The 14,406-nt window shown below is 44.9% G+C and overlaps 1 protein-coding gene across 4 annotated transcripts in view; it reads left to right on the forward strand.

Annotated features, from left to right (window-relative positions):
- The first annotated feature begins 316 nt into the window (after positions 1-316).
- The window catches only part of Rapgef4 (Rap guanine nucleotide exchange factor 4), a 292,481-nt gene continuing 278,391 nt past the window's right edge, over positions 317-14,406 (forward strand). For 3 of the 4 annotated variants that reach the window (XM_087649242.1, XM_087649247.1, XM_087649219.1), the window contains exon 1: positions 322-452. Coding sequence is in view for 2 of the 4 variants with exons in the window: in XM_087649219.1 (XP_087505345.1) it covers positions 388-452 (65 nt within the window). In the remaining 2 variants the exon portion in view is untranslated. 4 annotated transcript variants of the gene reach the window in all.

A 14,406-nucleotide genomic window follows, 5' to 3' on the forward strand; every position in this document is an offset into this window, starting at 1 on the left:
ACAGCTACCGAGGAGGACTAATGGGTTTCTAAGGAAACGGAGAGGCAGCAGCCATTTTAGTGGCATTTGCCGTACGAAAAATTTATAGAGTCTGACATCCCCTCCCAACGCGCACCCGGGTGGCACCGGCAGCAGACCCCCACCCCCCACCCCCGGAGGTGAGGGTAGACGCGGGCTTGACTGAGCCGGGCACCTGCCGCAGGTGTCCTGGGGTCGCCGCTCCTGGCGGGCGGGCGGGGCGGCGGGGCTCCCACGCGGGCGCCGCAGTGCAGCGCGGGCCTCGCGCCTGGCCCGCCCCTCGGTCCCCGCCCCGCAGGCCGCGGGAGCCCGCCGGGAGGCGCGCGGGAGGTGGCCGCGGCCCGGGGCCACCGCGCGCTGCTGCCCAACATGGTTGCTGCGCACGCTGCACACTCTCCGTCCTCGGCCGAGTGGATCGCCTGCCTGGATAAAAGGTACGGGGGGGTGGGGTGCGGGATCTGGGTTGCAGGGGGTCACTCGTGGGGTGCCACCTGCGGGAGAGCATTCCACGTGCCAGGAACAGAATGCGGTGCTGTGGGGGACAAGGCGCCAGCCTGCCCTGGTCCCCTTCCTCCCCGCTGAGACTCCACGCTCCACTTGTGGGTGGGTGGGTGGTTTCCAATGGCATTAAGACCAGGGAGGGTACATGCATGCGGGCTTCAGGCTGTCCAGACCCTCAGGGAGAATGTCATTTAAGTTTTCAGGAGGGGCGGGGAGAAGGGGGCTATGCATGCAGGTGCAGAGTCACCTTTTTTTGTTTAAGGAAAACCAAGTGTGAGGGACTCAGTGGAGCTGTCAAGTCCCTTGCTGAAATTCACAGCTCTCTTCCCCAGGCGCTCTCTCAAGGTCTGTGTGAGGAAGGTCACCCGGGAGGTGGTTTTCTTCGTCTTAATCTTCTGCAGAAAAGACCCTCACTCTAAAGAGGAATTTAAACCGTAGAGTACTGACTCTGGCCGGCCTCTGATGAAGGCGCCCTGGGTGACAACCCATTGCAGTTGTTCCCAGGCTCTAACGGTGTAATTTTCTGTTTGTCCAAATTGCAAATTTAACAGTAAACATTACACAGTATGTTAGCAATTACAGTTTATTACCCTAAGGAAAAAGGTGAGGCATCTGAACTTTGAAGAAACAAGCAAAATGTCTTGCTGAGTGAACTGCCTCTGAATCTCAGAGTTCGGTGCCAAAGGCCAGTGATTCATATCTTGCAGCAATCTGCGTGATATCAGAATTTGCATTTGTGGGACATATTTTGGGCTCTGCCAAATTGAAAATTTTTTCAATGAACGGATTTGTGACTGGATCAAACTTGAGAATCTTAAGAGTGGCCTGCTATGCATGTTCTGCTATGGTAGGCCTTTGATGAAAAGATATTAACTAACTGAAAAGAGCTAAATGTATCCGATTTGGATAACTTAATGTGATAAATAATCCTGACTTTTAGCTACTACACGGCAGCAAGAATATTTTTGGCAGGCGTTGCCCCATTTCCGACTAAAATGGTATGTTCTAATATTAGAGAGATTATATGCAGTAAACAGTCCAACAGTTGAAGAGACGGTTAAGTCATAGAGAATTCTGTGGAGGAATGAAAGGCATGTTTAAGCCGAGGGCCTGCTAATGTGATCAGTAATCTAAATTTAATACTTTAGGAAAAATGAGCTATAAAACAAGAGATAACCAGGAGCTTACACTTAACCTATGAATAGTGCTTCCTCGTGAGGGATCACTTTGGGTAGGAAGCCACATACTTCTCTTTGCAGAAGTGCATATCGGACAGTTTTTGAACAGTCAGTAATTCACTGGAAATCCTTTAGTCAGTGAGTACTCACGGCAAAGTCACAGAGTAGCAGCAGTGTGAGTGGAGTGCACAGGGTGTTCTGCCTACATGGCTGTATTCAGAATGGATTTTTAGGACATGTTGCCACAGTTTAATGCCACCGTTCATAATGGGCAAAAAAAAAAAAAAACCAAAAACAAAAACAAAATAACTCCACACAAACACAAAAATAAAAACCCAAAACAAACAAAAATAAAGGTAGACAAAAAACCAAAAACCACAGCAGAAAGACCTTCCCCTTCCTGAGCCTCATGTTACTGAAATTCAGGTGGATAAGCTAAGGATGATTTAGGCTCAGAGTTCCCACCAGTTCTGATCTTGTACTTCATCACTTTTGCTTCCTGAGTTTGAAAAATGAGTGTCTCTGGCTCACCCCCAGCAGAAGGGAGGAAAAAGCTTCCTAGTGCTTTGGAAGTTAGGAAGTGCCCTGCGTATGTTTTATTTCCTCAGTGTGAAGACCTTCTTGTCTATTCTGTGGCCTCGCTCCCAGAATTCCTCAGAAGAGTCATTTAGGAGGAGCGCTTTCATTGCAAGCCAGTAGGAGGGGCACATTTTGAAGTTGCAATTTTAAATGTAGTCTGTTAAATTTTTAAAATGAGAGAGTGAAGGCCGAGAGTGGGGATGAAAATTGTCTGGGGAACTCCCTGTGCTGCCTTCTGTTCCAGGCACTGTGCTAGGCATCGAGGCGTAAAAAAGACGAAAGGTGCTTCTTGGCTGGGAGGGGCTGAGGGTGTGGTGGTGGGGTAGCTAGGCAACTGTAACTGCAGTCCAGTGATAAATGCTTTAACAAGGATGTGTAAAGTGCTTTGGAAATGCAGAATCAGGCCTGGACAGGAGAGGCTGAGGGTTATTCTGTCAAAGACAGAGTATAAGAAGGTCAGGCCAGGCAGAGGAGCAGGTTGGGGAAAGAAGGCACACAGGTATAGCAATAGACTAACCTTTCCTCCCCACAAAGGGATGCTCCATTTTCTAAATCTTGTATCATGGACATTTCCAAGTGTGCACAAGTAGAGAAGGACCAACACAGTGAAGGGGTATTTGGGACTATGATGATGGGATCATATAGTAAGTTTAGCTGAGAAATATAGTTCCAACGTTTGCACGAGCCAAATGACCAGGAGTCTGGATATCTGAAATAAAGAGGAGCCCAGAGATTGGAAATAGAAGAGAGAGTCGATGGACCTGGCACAGTCAGTAAAATGTCTGCTGTACAGATATCAGAGTTGCCAGCCACCTGTGCAGAAAGCCTGGCATTGCAGCAAACATCTGCTGACCCAGCCATGGGGGAGCATAGACAGGGGCTCATTGGCCAGCCAGTCTAGCCAAGATGATGAGCCCTACATTCAACACTGTATCCTGTCTTATAAAATAGGGTTGTGAGTGGTCAAGGAAGACACCAGCATTGACTTCTGATGTCTTCATGCATGTATATCCACATGCATAACACAAACACACATAACACATACACAGGTACACACACACATACAATCATACTTTTTCTTGAAAGATTACTTTATCTATTATGTATATAATGTTCTCCCTGTGTGTATGCCTGCACCCCAGAAGAGGATACCAGATCTCATTATAGATGGTTGTAAGCTTTCATGTGGTTGTTGGGAATTGAACTCAGAGCCTCCGGAAGAGCAGCAAGTGCTCTTAACCTCAGAGCCACCTCTCCAGTCCCTACAACCAAACTTTAAGAGAGAAAAAGAAAGTAGAAATAGGAAAGTCTTCCTGATAAAGACATATGTAAGGAAAATTGAGGTGAAACAAATGAAGAAGAAGAACAGAACCTGGGAAATGTGTGGTTGGCACGCCTACAAAGACCCTGGTTGGGACAGAACTTCCCAAACTTAACATGTAAAGGAGGAGGTTAAAGGGATATAGGTCTGTAGATTACATTAAAGAGAGAAAATGCAAAGTGTTCTATGTGTCAGCAACTTATGGTCATGGGCTGTGGTGGAACTGAGTTGGTGTCTGTAAATAATCCCCCCCAAATTGGGATGATGTCAGACCTTAGGACGTACAAACCAACACCCGAGAAAAGCCTTAATGCACTCACTGGGAAAGCCAAGCAAGTTTACTGTTTCCTTATAGATCTTACGTAGGTTGTCCCTTGAGCTGAGATGGTTAGCTAAAAGTGAAATTACATGCATTCCTACTAGTTGGGATTTAAAATAGAAAAATGCCTCTTTAAAAAAGTGTGATGACCTTTATTTAACTTTAAGGAAAGGTTTTCAGTTGGCTTCTGTGGATTTAAGAACTGTTTCTAGTTGATCGCTAGCGGGGAGGGTAAGGGGCACCGCCAAGTTTTGTGATTCATTCATTGTCTGTTTCAATCATAGTAGATCAGGAATCAGCAAACCTTGGCCTGTGAATTCCCCCCAAGAATGGCTCTAAAATCTATGATTGGCTGGAAAATAAATAAGAAGAGTAACATCTCATGATGTTTATGTGATTTCAAATTTCAGTGTGCACCAACAGTTTCATTGAAACACAGCCACACTTACTCGGTTACACACCGATGGGGCTGCTGTCTCTCCAAGGTGGCAAAGCTCAGTGGCTTCGAGGAGGCTTGTAGCTCACGGAGCTTAGTATCTGCTGTGTGAGCCCTCACAGGAAGTGCTGCCATCACTTGCTCTCCAAGAGAGACTCTCCCCAGGGAGGCATGGGGAAACTCCTTCAGTGACAGGAACTATCTTCTCTTGGTAAAGAGTTTGCTGTGTCCTTCCTTTGGTTTGGAGTTCTGTAAGGCAGTTGATTAATTTACTTGAAGACCATTGTCTCACGGGCTGAAATACAAGATGAAGTCAAGGTTGATGGGGCATATAAATAAGACTGCCATCTTTTAAAGGCAACTGAGGTCTTCTTCTTATGCTTTTTGTTTTTTTTAATTTGTGTTTCCTTTAAGCACACACACATGTGTGCACACATACACACATGCACACATACACACACAGATATTTGTTGACATCTCCTTCTCATGTGACTTAGCCCCATATAGATGGTATGTTAGCTATTTTGATGTGGCTGAATGGGATTGAAAGAAATCAAGGAGCACATTTGCTAAAACGAAAATACTTTGTAGGACACATGGTGTGAGAACATGACTCAGAAACCAAAGGATATGGTCTTACTCTGGAAGGATGGAGAAAATCAAAGAGGCACACAGAGGGGAACTCTGGCTCTCGGGGAGGCTGGTGTCAACCAGGCAGAACTCCAGGGATGCCCTTTCTCTGGGACTTTCTCCAGGGCTCAGGGCTAGCCTTGCACTCACTCCAAGAATCTTAACTTGTCAGCACATTGAGAATTCCTGCATGTTTCAGGGTAGGTTGCACAGGCACTAGACTTTTGAGACGTTAGAGACTAGCCAGATCATTAACTTGACGTTAAATCTGTTCCCCCGGACAAGAGGCTCATCCTTTGGCTAACATAGTCACGCCAGAGGCCAACTGATCGGGGAATCCAGTTAAGCAGAAGCACATCTCTTGAATTTCCAAAGAGAAGCGGGGTGCCAGGAGGTCAGGATGCTCACATCTCCAGCCTGCAGAGCGTGTTCTTTTCCCAGAGCCACAGAGCTGGGAATTGAATTCTAATCACAAGGTAATTCTGGGGGATACTTGAGGACAGCTTTGCTATCCCGACTTCTAGTTAGATGACTACCACAAGAGCTCCCAGGGCACACTTTGTCCACAGTAATAAGACAAGTCGGACTCCGTGGTAACTGCCTGATTACTTCTCACTTACATCCCTCCACATTAGTCGCCGTATTTATTCATCCCTTTATCCCCAGCACCTGCCCAGTGCCCTCCGTGTAGAAGTGCTCACAGGGCCAGGGTGACGTGGCCACATACACTATCTCCTTTGGGCCCAGGTGGCCTCTGCTGCTCTCTGGCAAGGGTGCAGGTGATGGGTTAGCCCTGTCTACATCTGCTCCCGCCGCTGCTTCTGGTTCCCGGCTGATGTGAATTCTGGCTTTGGAGTGGGGGGTGGGAAGATATTTCATGACTATTTTAACCAACCATTTAAAAAAAAATTCTACCTATTTTTATTGTGGAAAATTTCTAAATGCACAGAGTGATAAGGTTTTGTTATTCCACCCCCCCACCCCCACGAATTATTAGCTCACTGATAGTCCTGTCTTACTTTTATGCCCGTTCATTCTCCTCTGGCCCTAGGACTGTCTGTCTGTCCGTCCGTCTGTCTGTCTGTCTGTCTGTTGTTTAGTTATTTACTTGTTTAGTTGTGTGTGTGTGGCATGCGTGCATGCAGGTGTGCATATGCTGCAGTCTGTGGGTGTTGAGCTCAGGAACATTCGGGGATTCTTTCTCACCTTTCATCCTGGGTGAGCGGGTCACCTTTCCCTCCATCACACAGTGTAGGACTTGCTTGTTGACCCCAGATCTCCTGGGCCATTCTTCTGTGTCTGCCTCCCATCTTGCCACAGGGCTCTGGGATTATGAATGCATGCTACCTACTCCTGCTTATTTAAGGAATGCAGGTTGTCACGCTTGTGTGCAGGGTTTTACCCATTGTACTTTCCCCAGTGCCCTGCCCCTGGGTTATTTTGAAGCAATTTCCACATGTAGCATTTAATCTGCAAGCATTTCAGTATATTTCTCAGGAAGGTAAGGATTCTCTATAAAGAAATAAATGCCATTACTATACATTAAAAAGTTTGATACCAGTCCCTAAATATATTCAAATAGTCCCAGTTCCTTGTTTATTTCAAAATGTTCTTTATTCCCACTTTGTTTGTATCATCATGCAAATTATTTATGTTTAGTTCAGATATGCTTTTATATGTGAATTTCTCTCCCTATATCTTGAAAGTGGGGACTTGTCTCTATCTGAATTTTAATTGTTTCCCTGTGATGTATTTTTAGAGACACGTTCCTTTGAACCTCTGTTTCCTAAAGATAGCATTTGGGTTGAGAGCTTGATTGAGTTCTGACTTGATATTTTGGTGCGAGCTTCAACAGAAGACTCGAGGCGTTCCCTCAAAAGGCACATGGTGTCTGCTGACCTCTCCCTGTGATGTTAGCAATCTATCATTTCAAAGTTTAATTTCTGACATCTCTGTGTGTGCAGATTCTTAGGGGACTGCTCACTGGGGCCTCGAGACCATGGGAACCCGTGCTGTGTACATGTGGAACATATATACAGCCTGGTGTCTAATCAAGGTTAAGAGTTATGGCTCTGGTTTTATTTGCAGAAGATTTTTAAGGAAGAAGAGCATGACCAGCCTTGATGCCCTCAGAGGGGACATGGGAGATGGTATGCCCAAGGGCCAGTGAGCCTAGGAGAGGAGCAGCTGGCCACAATGCCCTTGGCCCTGCTGTCTGTCCCTTGCCCTGAGCTGGGAGATTAAATTATCCATAGAAAAGTGGTTCCTTAAAAAGCACATGCAGCTGCCTGTCTTCTTTGGGCTTCCCTAGGTGGGTATTTGGTCCCTCTGGTGATGGTTAGACTGACGTTGCCTTTTTCTCTGAACTCCCCTGGGTTGATAAGCTCTCATAACAGTTCCTTAGCATAGGTTAACCTCCCAAACCAGCCCTCCAAGGTTTGCTTCTGACAGATTTAAAGCTGTATCCTCAAGAGAGGCAGGGAAGAGAGCTGCCGTTCTAGGCTCTTTTTCTCTCCCAGAGAATGAAGGCTCAGGGAGGCTCTGGTGGAAGAATCCTCTGGTGGAGGAAGGAAACGGAAGTAACTGGGCGGATGGTAGAGAGGGAAGCAGCTGTACACACCAAGGAAAACGGCAGACTGGCCTGGGTGACAGCAGCAGTCTCCAGCTGGCCATGTTGACTCAGCTGCCTTCCTGCAAAGCACGTGGGTCTCCTGCAGAAATGTGAAATGCATGTGGTCCTCCTTTTCCTCTTCATGCACGCCCTTTCGTCCACGTCTCCTGCTCCATGAGGACTGCTTAAATTTCGTGCTCAAGGCACATGTCACAGACCAGGTGCATTCGTCTCTGCCTAGGGCAGTTCCCTTGTGATATCCCACTGACATTTCGCAGGAACATTGCCTTTACCCTCCACTGCTACAGAAGCTGGAGAGAAAAGAAAAACAGCCGAGTCTCTGCCAGTCTCTTCTCCCAGTCCAGGTGTCCTGGCCACAGTGACAAAGTGAAAGGGTGCTGAGAGATTCTAGGAGGGCTTTTGCTTTCCTGACAAATGATGAAGATACTGATATGCTTGATGCCTAGAAGGCATGGGCCTGCAGGTGGCCATCTTGTAACTCAAAAGGCGAGACCAAGGGAAACCCTAGGCCTGGTCCTGACTTTGCTCAATTACTATGTATCTTAAGATGTTCTGACTTGTGAAGAAAATGACACACTGTTCTTAGAAACTACTCTTTGTTAGATTTTCTGCCATTTGCTGTCAAAACTGCCTGGAATCTAACAAGCTGGTGCTTGTCAAAGTTTTTACCTCTCTCAGCCCCCAATCCCCTTTAGGTTCTCGTTCTTTTCTGTTTTAGTAATGACATCACAATCCTGCATTTCCCGGTTCCCGAAGCTGTCTATGTCCTTAGGGACATTTAAAGTCTCCAATTCTTTCCTTTGCCATTGTATTTTCCTGTTTTCTTTCAGGGCCGTATGCTCGGCTCCCTCATCATTTTCAGTCTCCAAGTTGGAAATGTTACTACATCGTCAGATCAGCTTTCTTTTAGAATTAACCAGATCTGGATTCAGATTCCACCAGCCCCATTCACCCGCAGTGGGAATGAAGCTGTTAAGTTTTCCGAACCTCTGCTCTTGAATTTTCGATTAAAGCGACAGATACTTAACAATGACAGCTGTGTTGAGAATGGTTACCTTTAAGTTGTGAAGGTGTAGTGTAGTTGTCAAAAGTTGGGAGACCGTAGTGTACAGGTTCAGATGTCCTGTTTGATTGGATTAGAGATATGATTTTTGCCAAGCCAAATTCTTGAGTTCTAGTAGTTTCTGTATAATTGTTTTAAGAGACCGCCATGTCTACAAAGCAAAAATAGCTTTGCTTATTCGTTTTGATTACTTTTGCCTTTTCTTATTTTTCTTGACCAACTTCACTAGCTGGGACTTCTAGGACAGGTTTAGGAAGAGAGTTGAAGGTGGGCGAGTGTCTCTGAGTTCTTTTTTTTTTACCAGAAAGACTTCATGGGATTTTAAGAGTGAGTCTCTTCCCTCCCCCACCTCCTTTCTCTGCTTGCTTTTATTTTAAAAGCAAATCCAATCTTCCTAAATTAAGATGTCATTGTGAATTTTTTGTTTCTCTTTTTCAAAAACTTTTTTTTTTGGTTTCTCCTAGAAATGTAGAGATTTTTCTCCTTCTCCTTCTCCTCCTCTTCCTCCTCCCCTTCTCCTTCTCCTCCTGCTCCAGACACAATCCTGCAGTCACCTAGGCTGTCCTGCAATGAGGGCTGCTTTCAGACCATAGTCATCCTCCTGTATCAGCCTCCTGAGTACTGGGAACACATATTTAATCACCACGCATGGCTGAGTTTTGATGATAAACCAACCTTTCCAATTTGAAATACTACTTTGTCATGGCATATTATCATCCTGATATTTTCAACTATGTATTCAACTATGCTATATTTTCTGAACGCCATTTTCATATCAATGAGGGATGTAAGCTGGTGGCTTTGTAATGTTTCTTTTATTGTCTTAGTATCATGATTCTTCTGGCTTCTCAGTCGCCTTCTATTTTATTCTTGACCTCCCCTCTAATTTTAAAAGAAATGATCAAAGATTGATGTTTAAAAAATATGTATCATTTGTTTCGGGTGGTTTTGTTCTTTTTTTTTTTTTTTTGTTTGTTTTTTCAAGACAGGGTTTCTCTGTGTAATAGGCCTGGCTGTCTTGGACTCCCTTTGTAGACCAGACTGGCCTCAAACTCAGAGAGACCCACCTGCCTCTGCCTCTCAAGTGCTGGGATTAAAGGCATAAGCCACCATGCCTAGTCTGTAGAAAGGTTTTTAAAGGCAGACTTAATGGTTTTTATTATTTATTTTATGTATATGAGTACACTGTAGCTGTCTTCAGACACACCAGAAGAGGAGGGCATCAGATCCCATTACAGATGGTTGTTAGCCACCATGGGGCTTCTGGGAATTGAACTCAGGACCTCTGGAAGAGTAGTCAGTGCTCTTAACCACTGAGCCATCTCTCCAGCCCAGATTTAATGTTTTTAATAGATAAAGGACTACTCCGATTTCTTCTGGTCATATTTCAGGAGTTCACTCATTTCACTTAGGTTATCAGGTGCATTGGCACAGCGCCTCCGAGCTACCCTCTTGCCACCACCCTCTGGGATTGTCTTGGTTTCTGTGACCAAAGAGAAGAAGCAGCATACAGGAGAATTATTTTGGCTCACAGTTAAGAGGGTGAGTCCATGTGACAGGGAGTGGTTATGGCAGGGCTACAAGGTGAGTCACAAAGCAAAGAGAAACAAATGCTGGCTGCTTCTTTTTCCCTTTTGATTAGGTCTCCTCGAGCCATCATGACATGGTGTAACCCATGCTCAGGGTGAGTCTTTCCTCCTTGGTTAATCCTCTCAGGAGATTCCCTCATGGGCATAGCTAGAGGTGCGTTATCATTGGCAAAATGTCTACTCAGGGCCTTTTGGCCATTTTTAGCCCATTTCATTTTGCTTTTTTTTTCTTTCTGCCATTGAGTTTTATGAAATTTTATATCTTTTGGATGTTAGGTTCTTACTGGATATATAATTTGCAAACATTTTCTATTCTGTGATAGCATTACTGATTATTTGGGAATCTCACATCATGCACCCTGATTGCCCTTACCTCCCAGTCTTCCCATGTCAGCCCCCACCTCCTGCTTCCTTGTGACCCTCTCCTTCCCAACTAAAAAGTCCATTTTGTGTTGTCTATATAGTCCCTGGAGCATTGGCAAATTCCTAGTATCCATGACCCCCCTTCCCCATGGGAGGATGAGTCTTTGTCTGCCTGCATCCACACCAGAAGCCATCAACTAGGAGAGCTATGAGGTACCAGATCTCCTATGAGGGGCAGGACCATCTCTCCTGTGCCTACACCATCACTAGTGACAACTTGAGGCTGCTGGCGAGGGACAGGGCCAGTTCTCCCGTAAAGAACCATGTGGTAGCTTTTGCCTGGCTATATGTCTGTCTGTCTGTTTATCTATCTATCTATCTATCTATCTATCTATCTATCTATCTATCTATCTGTTTCATTATTTATTTTGAGATCTTTAAAATCATTTTAAATTTTGTTCTGAGATTATAATATAATTACAAAATTTCCCCTTTCCCTTTCCTCCCTCCAAATCCTCCCACATACCCCTCCTGACTCATTTTCAAACTCAAGTCTCTTTTTTCGCTAACTGTTGTTATAGGCATATGTGTATACACTCCTATGTCTGCATAATATTACTTGCATGTATGCTTTCGGGCTGACCATTTGGTATTAGATGACCAGTTGGTGTGCTCTTTCCTGGGGAAGCTTATTTCTCCTTCTATTACATAATTACTTATTGAATACGCCACAGGAAGGATGGGTATTTGAATCTTGCATGCTGTCTCCGTCGGCTCTTTAAACACATTTGTGATATGAGAGCTCTGCCTTCTGTGCCCCTTGCCAGTCCTTGCTCACTCCTCCACCTGCCCCCTTCTCCCCACCTCAGGCTCACTTTCACTTTCCCCAGACCAAAGGCCGAATAGGAAAAGATCAAACTTAGTGATTTCTTTCCTGCTCATCCATTGATTCAGTCCGACTGTATATACTTGATCTCTCTATGCCAGATGCTCTTGTGGAATGCCCATTGGTGTTAAAAAAGACAAAACCTTCTCCTTAACCCTTGACCTCGTGAATTGAGATACTAGATGAAGAGATACTCCCCAGCCAGCCTTCGGGACATGACTGAATGCCTGCTGCTGTGCTGGATGGTCTTCCAGCTGGCTGGAATGTGGTAGGGGACAGGGAGAAGTTACCCATGAGATGTGTCACTGGGCACACAGAGTAGGGTATACAGAGTATACAAGTGCCAGCATCTATACTGCCATGCCCAGCAGCGACAAGAGCTGTGATGAAAAGTAAAGCAGAGACAATGGAGGAGACCTAGAAGCATTGCTATTTGAAAGCGGATGGCCAGAGAGGCCTTCCTACTGATGTAATGTTTCATTTAAAGCCTTGAATGAACTGTGAATTGAATTTAAATCCAGGCTGTACCCAAATGGGTGGATGAGACATTTTAGAGAGCGGAGTTGGATGGGTGCCCATGGTAAAGGTACGGGCTGAGTAAATATGGGAATCCTTTGGTTTGGAGACAAGATCTGACTTTGAAAAAAATTCATACTTTTAACTACATTTGTTGCTGTAATAGATGATAGTAATTTTATAAAATGGATAAATGAAGGCTTTTAGAATTCTTGATTATCTTTTAAAAGTTATGTTTGCTTATTTATTTTGTGCGTGAGTGTGTGTGTGTGTGTGTGTGTGTGTGTGTGTGTATGTGTGCATGTGTGTGCCATAGCCCATGAGTAGAGATCAGAGGACAGCTGGTGGGAATTAGTTCTCTCCTACTTTGTGGTCACAGAAAATTAAACTCAGGTCATCAGGTTTGGTAATAAGTGCTTTTGCCTATTAAGCTATTTAGCCAGCCCTGGGTTATCTTTTAAATATTATTTATTCAAAGATATATTAAAAAATAAGACTAGAGATCTAGTCTTTTTGATCTCATAGAGGATGTGGTGGTTTGAGTGAGAATGGCTCCATAGCTTCATGTGTTTGAATGCTTATTTCCCAAGTGGACCTCTCTGAGAAGGATTAGGAGGTGTGGCCTTGTTGGAGTGGGTGTGGCCTTGTTGGAGAAGATGTATTACTGAAAGTGGGCTTTGGGATTTCAAAGCCCATGTCAAGCCAGTCTCTCTCTCTACCTGATCCCTGCTGATAAGGATGTGAAGCCCTCAGGTACTGCTCTGGCACCATGTCTGTCTGTTTCCCACCTGCCATGATGATCATGGATGAACCTTCTAAAATTGTAAGCAAGCCTCCAATTAATTGCTTTCTTTTATAAGCATTGCCTTGGTCATGGTGTCTCTTCACAGAATAGAACGCTAAGACAGAGGACCTGGAGTTGGTTATTGGCATCTACATTGTGACTCAAGATCACCCATAGCTCCAGTTTTAGGGAAGTCTGATGCTCTCGTTTGACCTCCATATGCACCAGGCATGCACATGGTATACATACATACATGCATACATACATACATGCACACAAATACATATTAACAAAAACGTTTTCCTTCTTTCTCCCACTCTTCTCTCCTGCCTCTTTCCTTTAGGACTTTAAACAGGATCTGAAGTCCACCCCCAACTTGAATTTGCACCCCCCATCTCAGCCTCCTGTTTGCTGGGATTATAGGAGTTCATCCTACCACCCTGCTTAGTTTTCTAATATAGTGATTGTTTTCTTCAGGAAGCAGAAAGCTGCCTTTAGAGAGCCACTGAGCATCATTCAGATCAGGAGAGGCAGAGGTGTGAGCATGCTTTGACCTTGGCTATGAAGCCAAACCCTGCCATTGCCCTACTCTAAGGATGGCTTTCTAGTCTGTGCTCACCTGGCTTAGTTTTTATCAGGGGTGAACTTAGTGCCTGCACGGAGCCACTTAAGCTGAAGTCCTAGAAGGAAATGGCCTGGAAATCCTGCCAGTTTCCTGTTTGAAGGATTTGTTTGCTGGCTTGAACATTTTTTTTTCTGTCATTATCATTGGCCTTTTTAGAACATTGTGTGCACGTGTGCCTATGTGTGATTATGTATGTGTATGTGTATGCATGTGTGCATATGTGTGTGTGTGTGTGTGTGTGTGTATGCGTGCCTGTGTATGATTATGTGTGTGTGTTGAGTTCATATCATGGTTTCCTCATAGTGATTCAGCAATATGTTTTACTTATGTCAAAACCTGAAGCCCACTTGAGAACAGCGAGCCTGTTATGACAATGTTGGGGTTGCTGTCTACACCAGACTTCCCTGATGGTGTTTGATGACCCAGGTTGTGGAGCTGGGATTCTCCGACTTCTGACCTGGCTTTATATTTTCTTTGTCTAAAATACTTTAAAAACACTCACCGGGAATCCCATGTGAATGTCTGGATTACTAGAGCACAGATAGGGAGTCCTGTCTTGCTACAACAGGGTGCCATTGCAGATGGCTGCTTTTGCATAAAGCAGATCTCCGTGTGAACAGAGCGTGTGTTCCTGTGCTCGCTCGCTCCCTCATCTGCTGCTGCTGTAGCCGCACAGCATTGTAAGCGAATATACCTTATCTTCCCCTCAATTGAAGCTGATGCTATCTCAACCGCTTTGCTCCCTACCTTTTCAGTGTGTGGCTGCGTATTTATCTTAACTGCAGAGGCAGCATTTCACAACTCAACATTCAACAGGTTCCGGACGTCAAAGTAAATTTAATTTTTAACCCCCTGTGGGCTTAGAGGATTAAAATATGGTTTGTCTCTCTTTATCAGAAGTTCTAGCCTCAGGAGAAATGGGCAAGAAAGCCATGGCTCTGAATATGTAGAACTCAGAAGTGGGAG

This window comes from Rattus norvegicus, chromosome 3, assembly GCF_021556685.1.
Source record: "Rattus norvegicus strain SHRSP/BbbUtx chromosome 3, alternate assembly SHRSP_T2T, whole genome shotgun sequence".
NCBI lineage: Eukaryota > Metazoa > Chordata > Mammalia > Rodentia > Muridae > Rattus > Rattus norvegicus.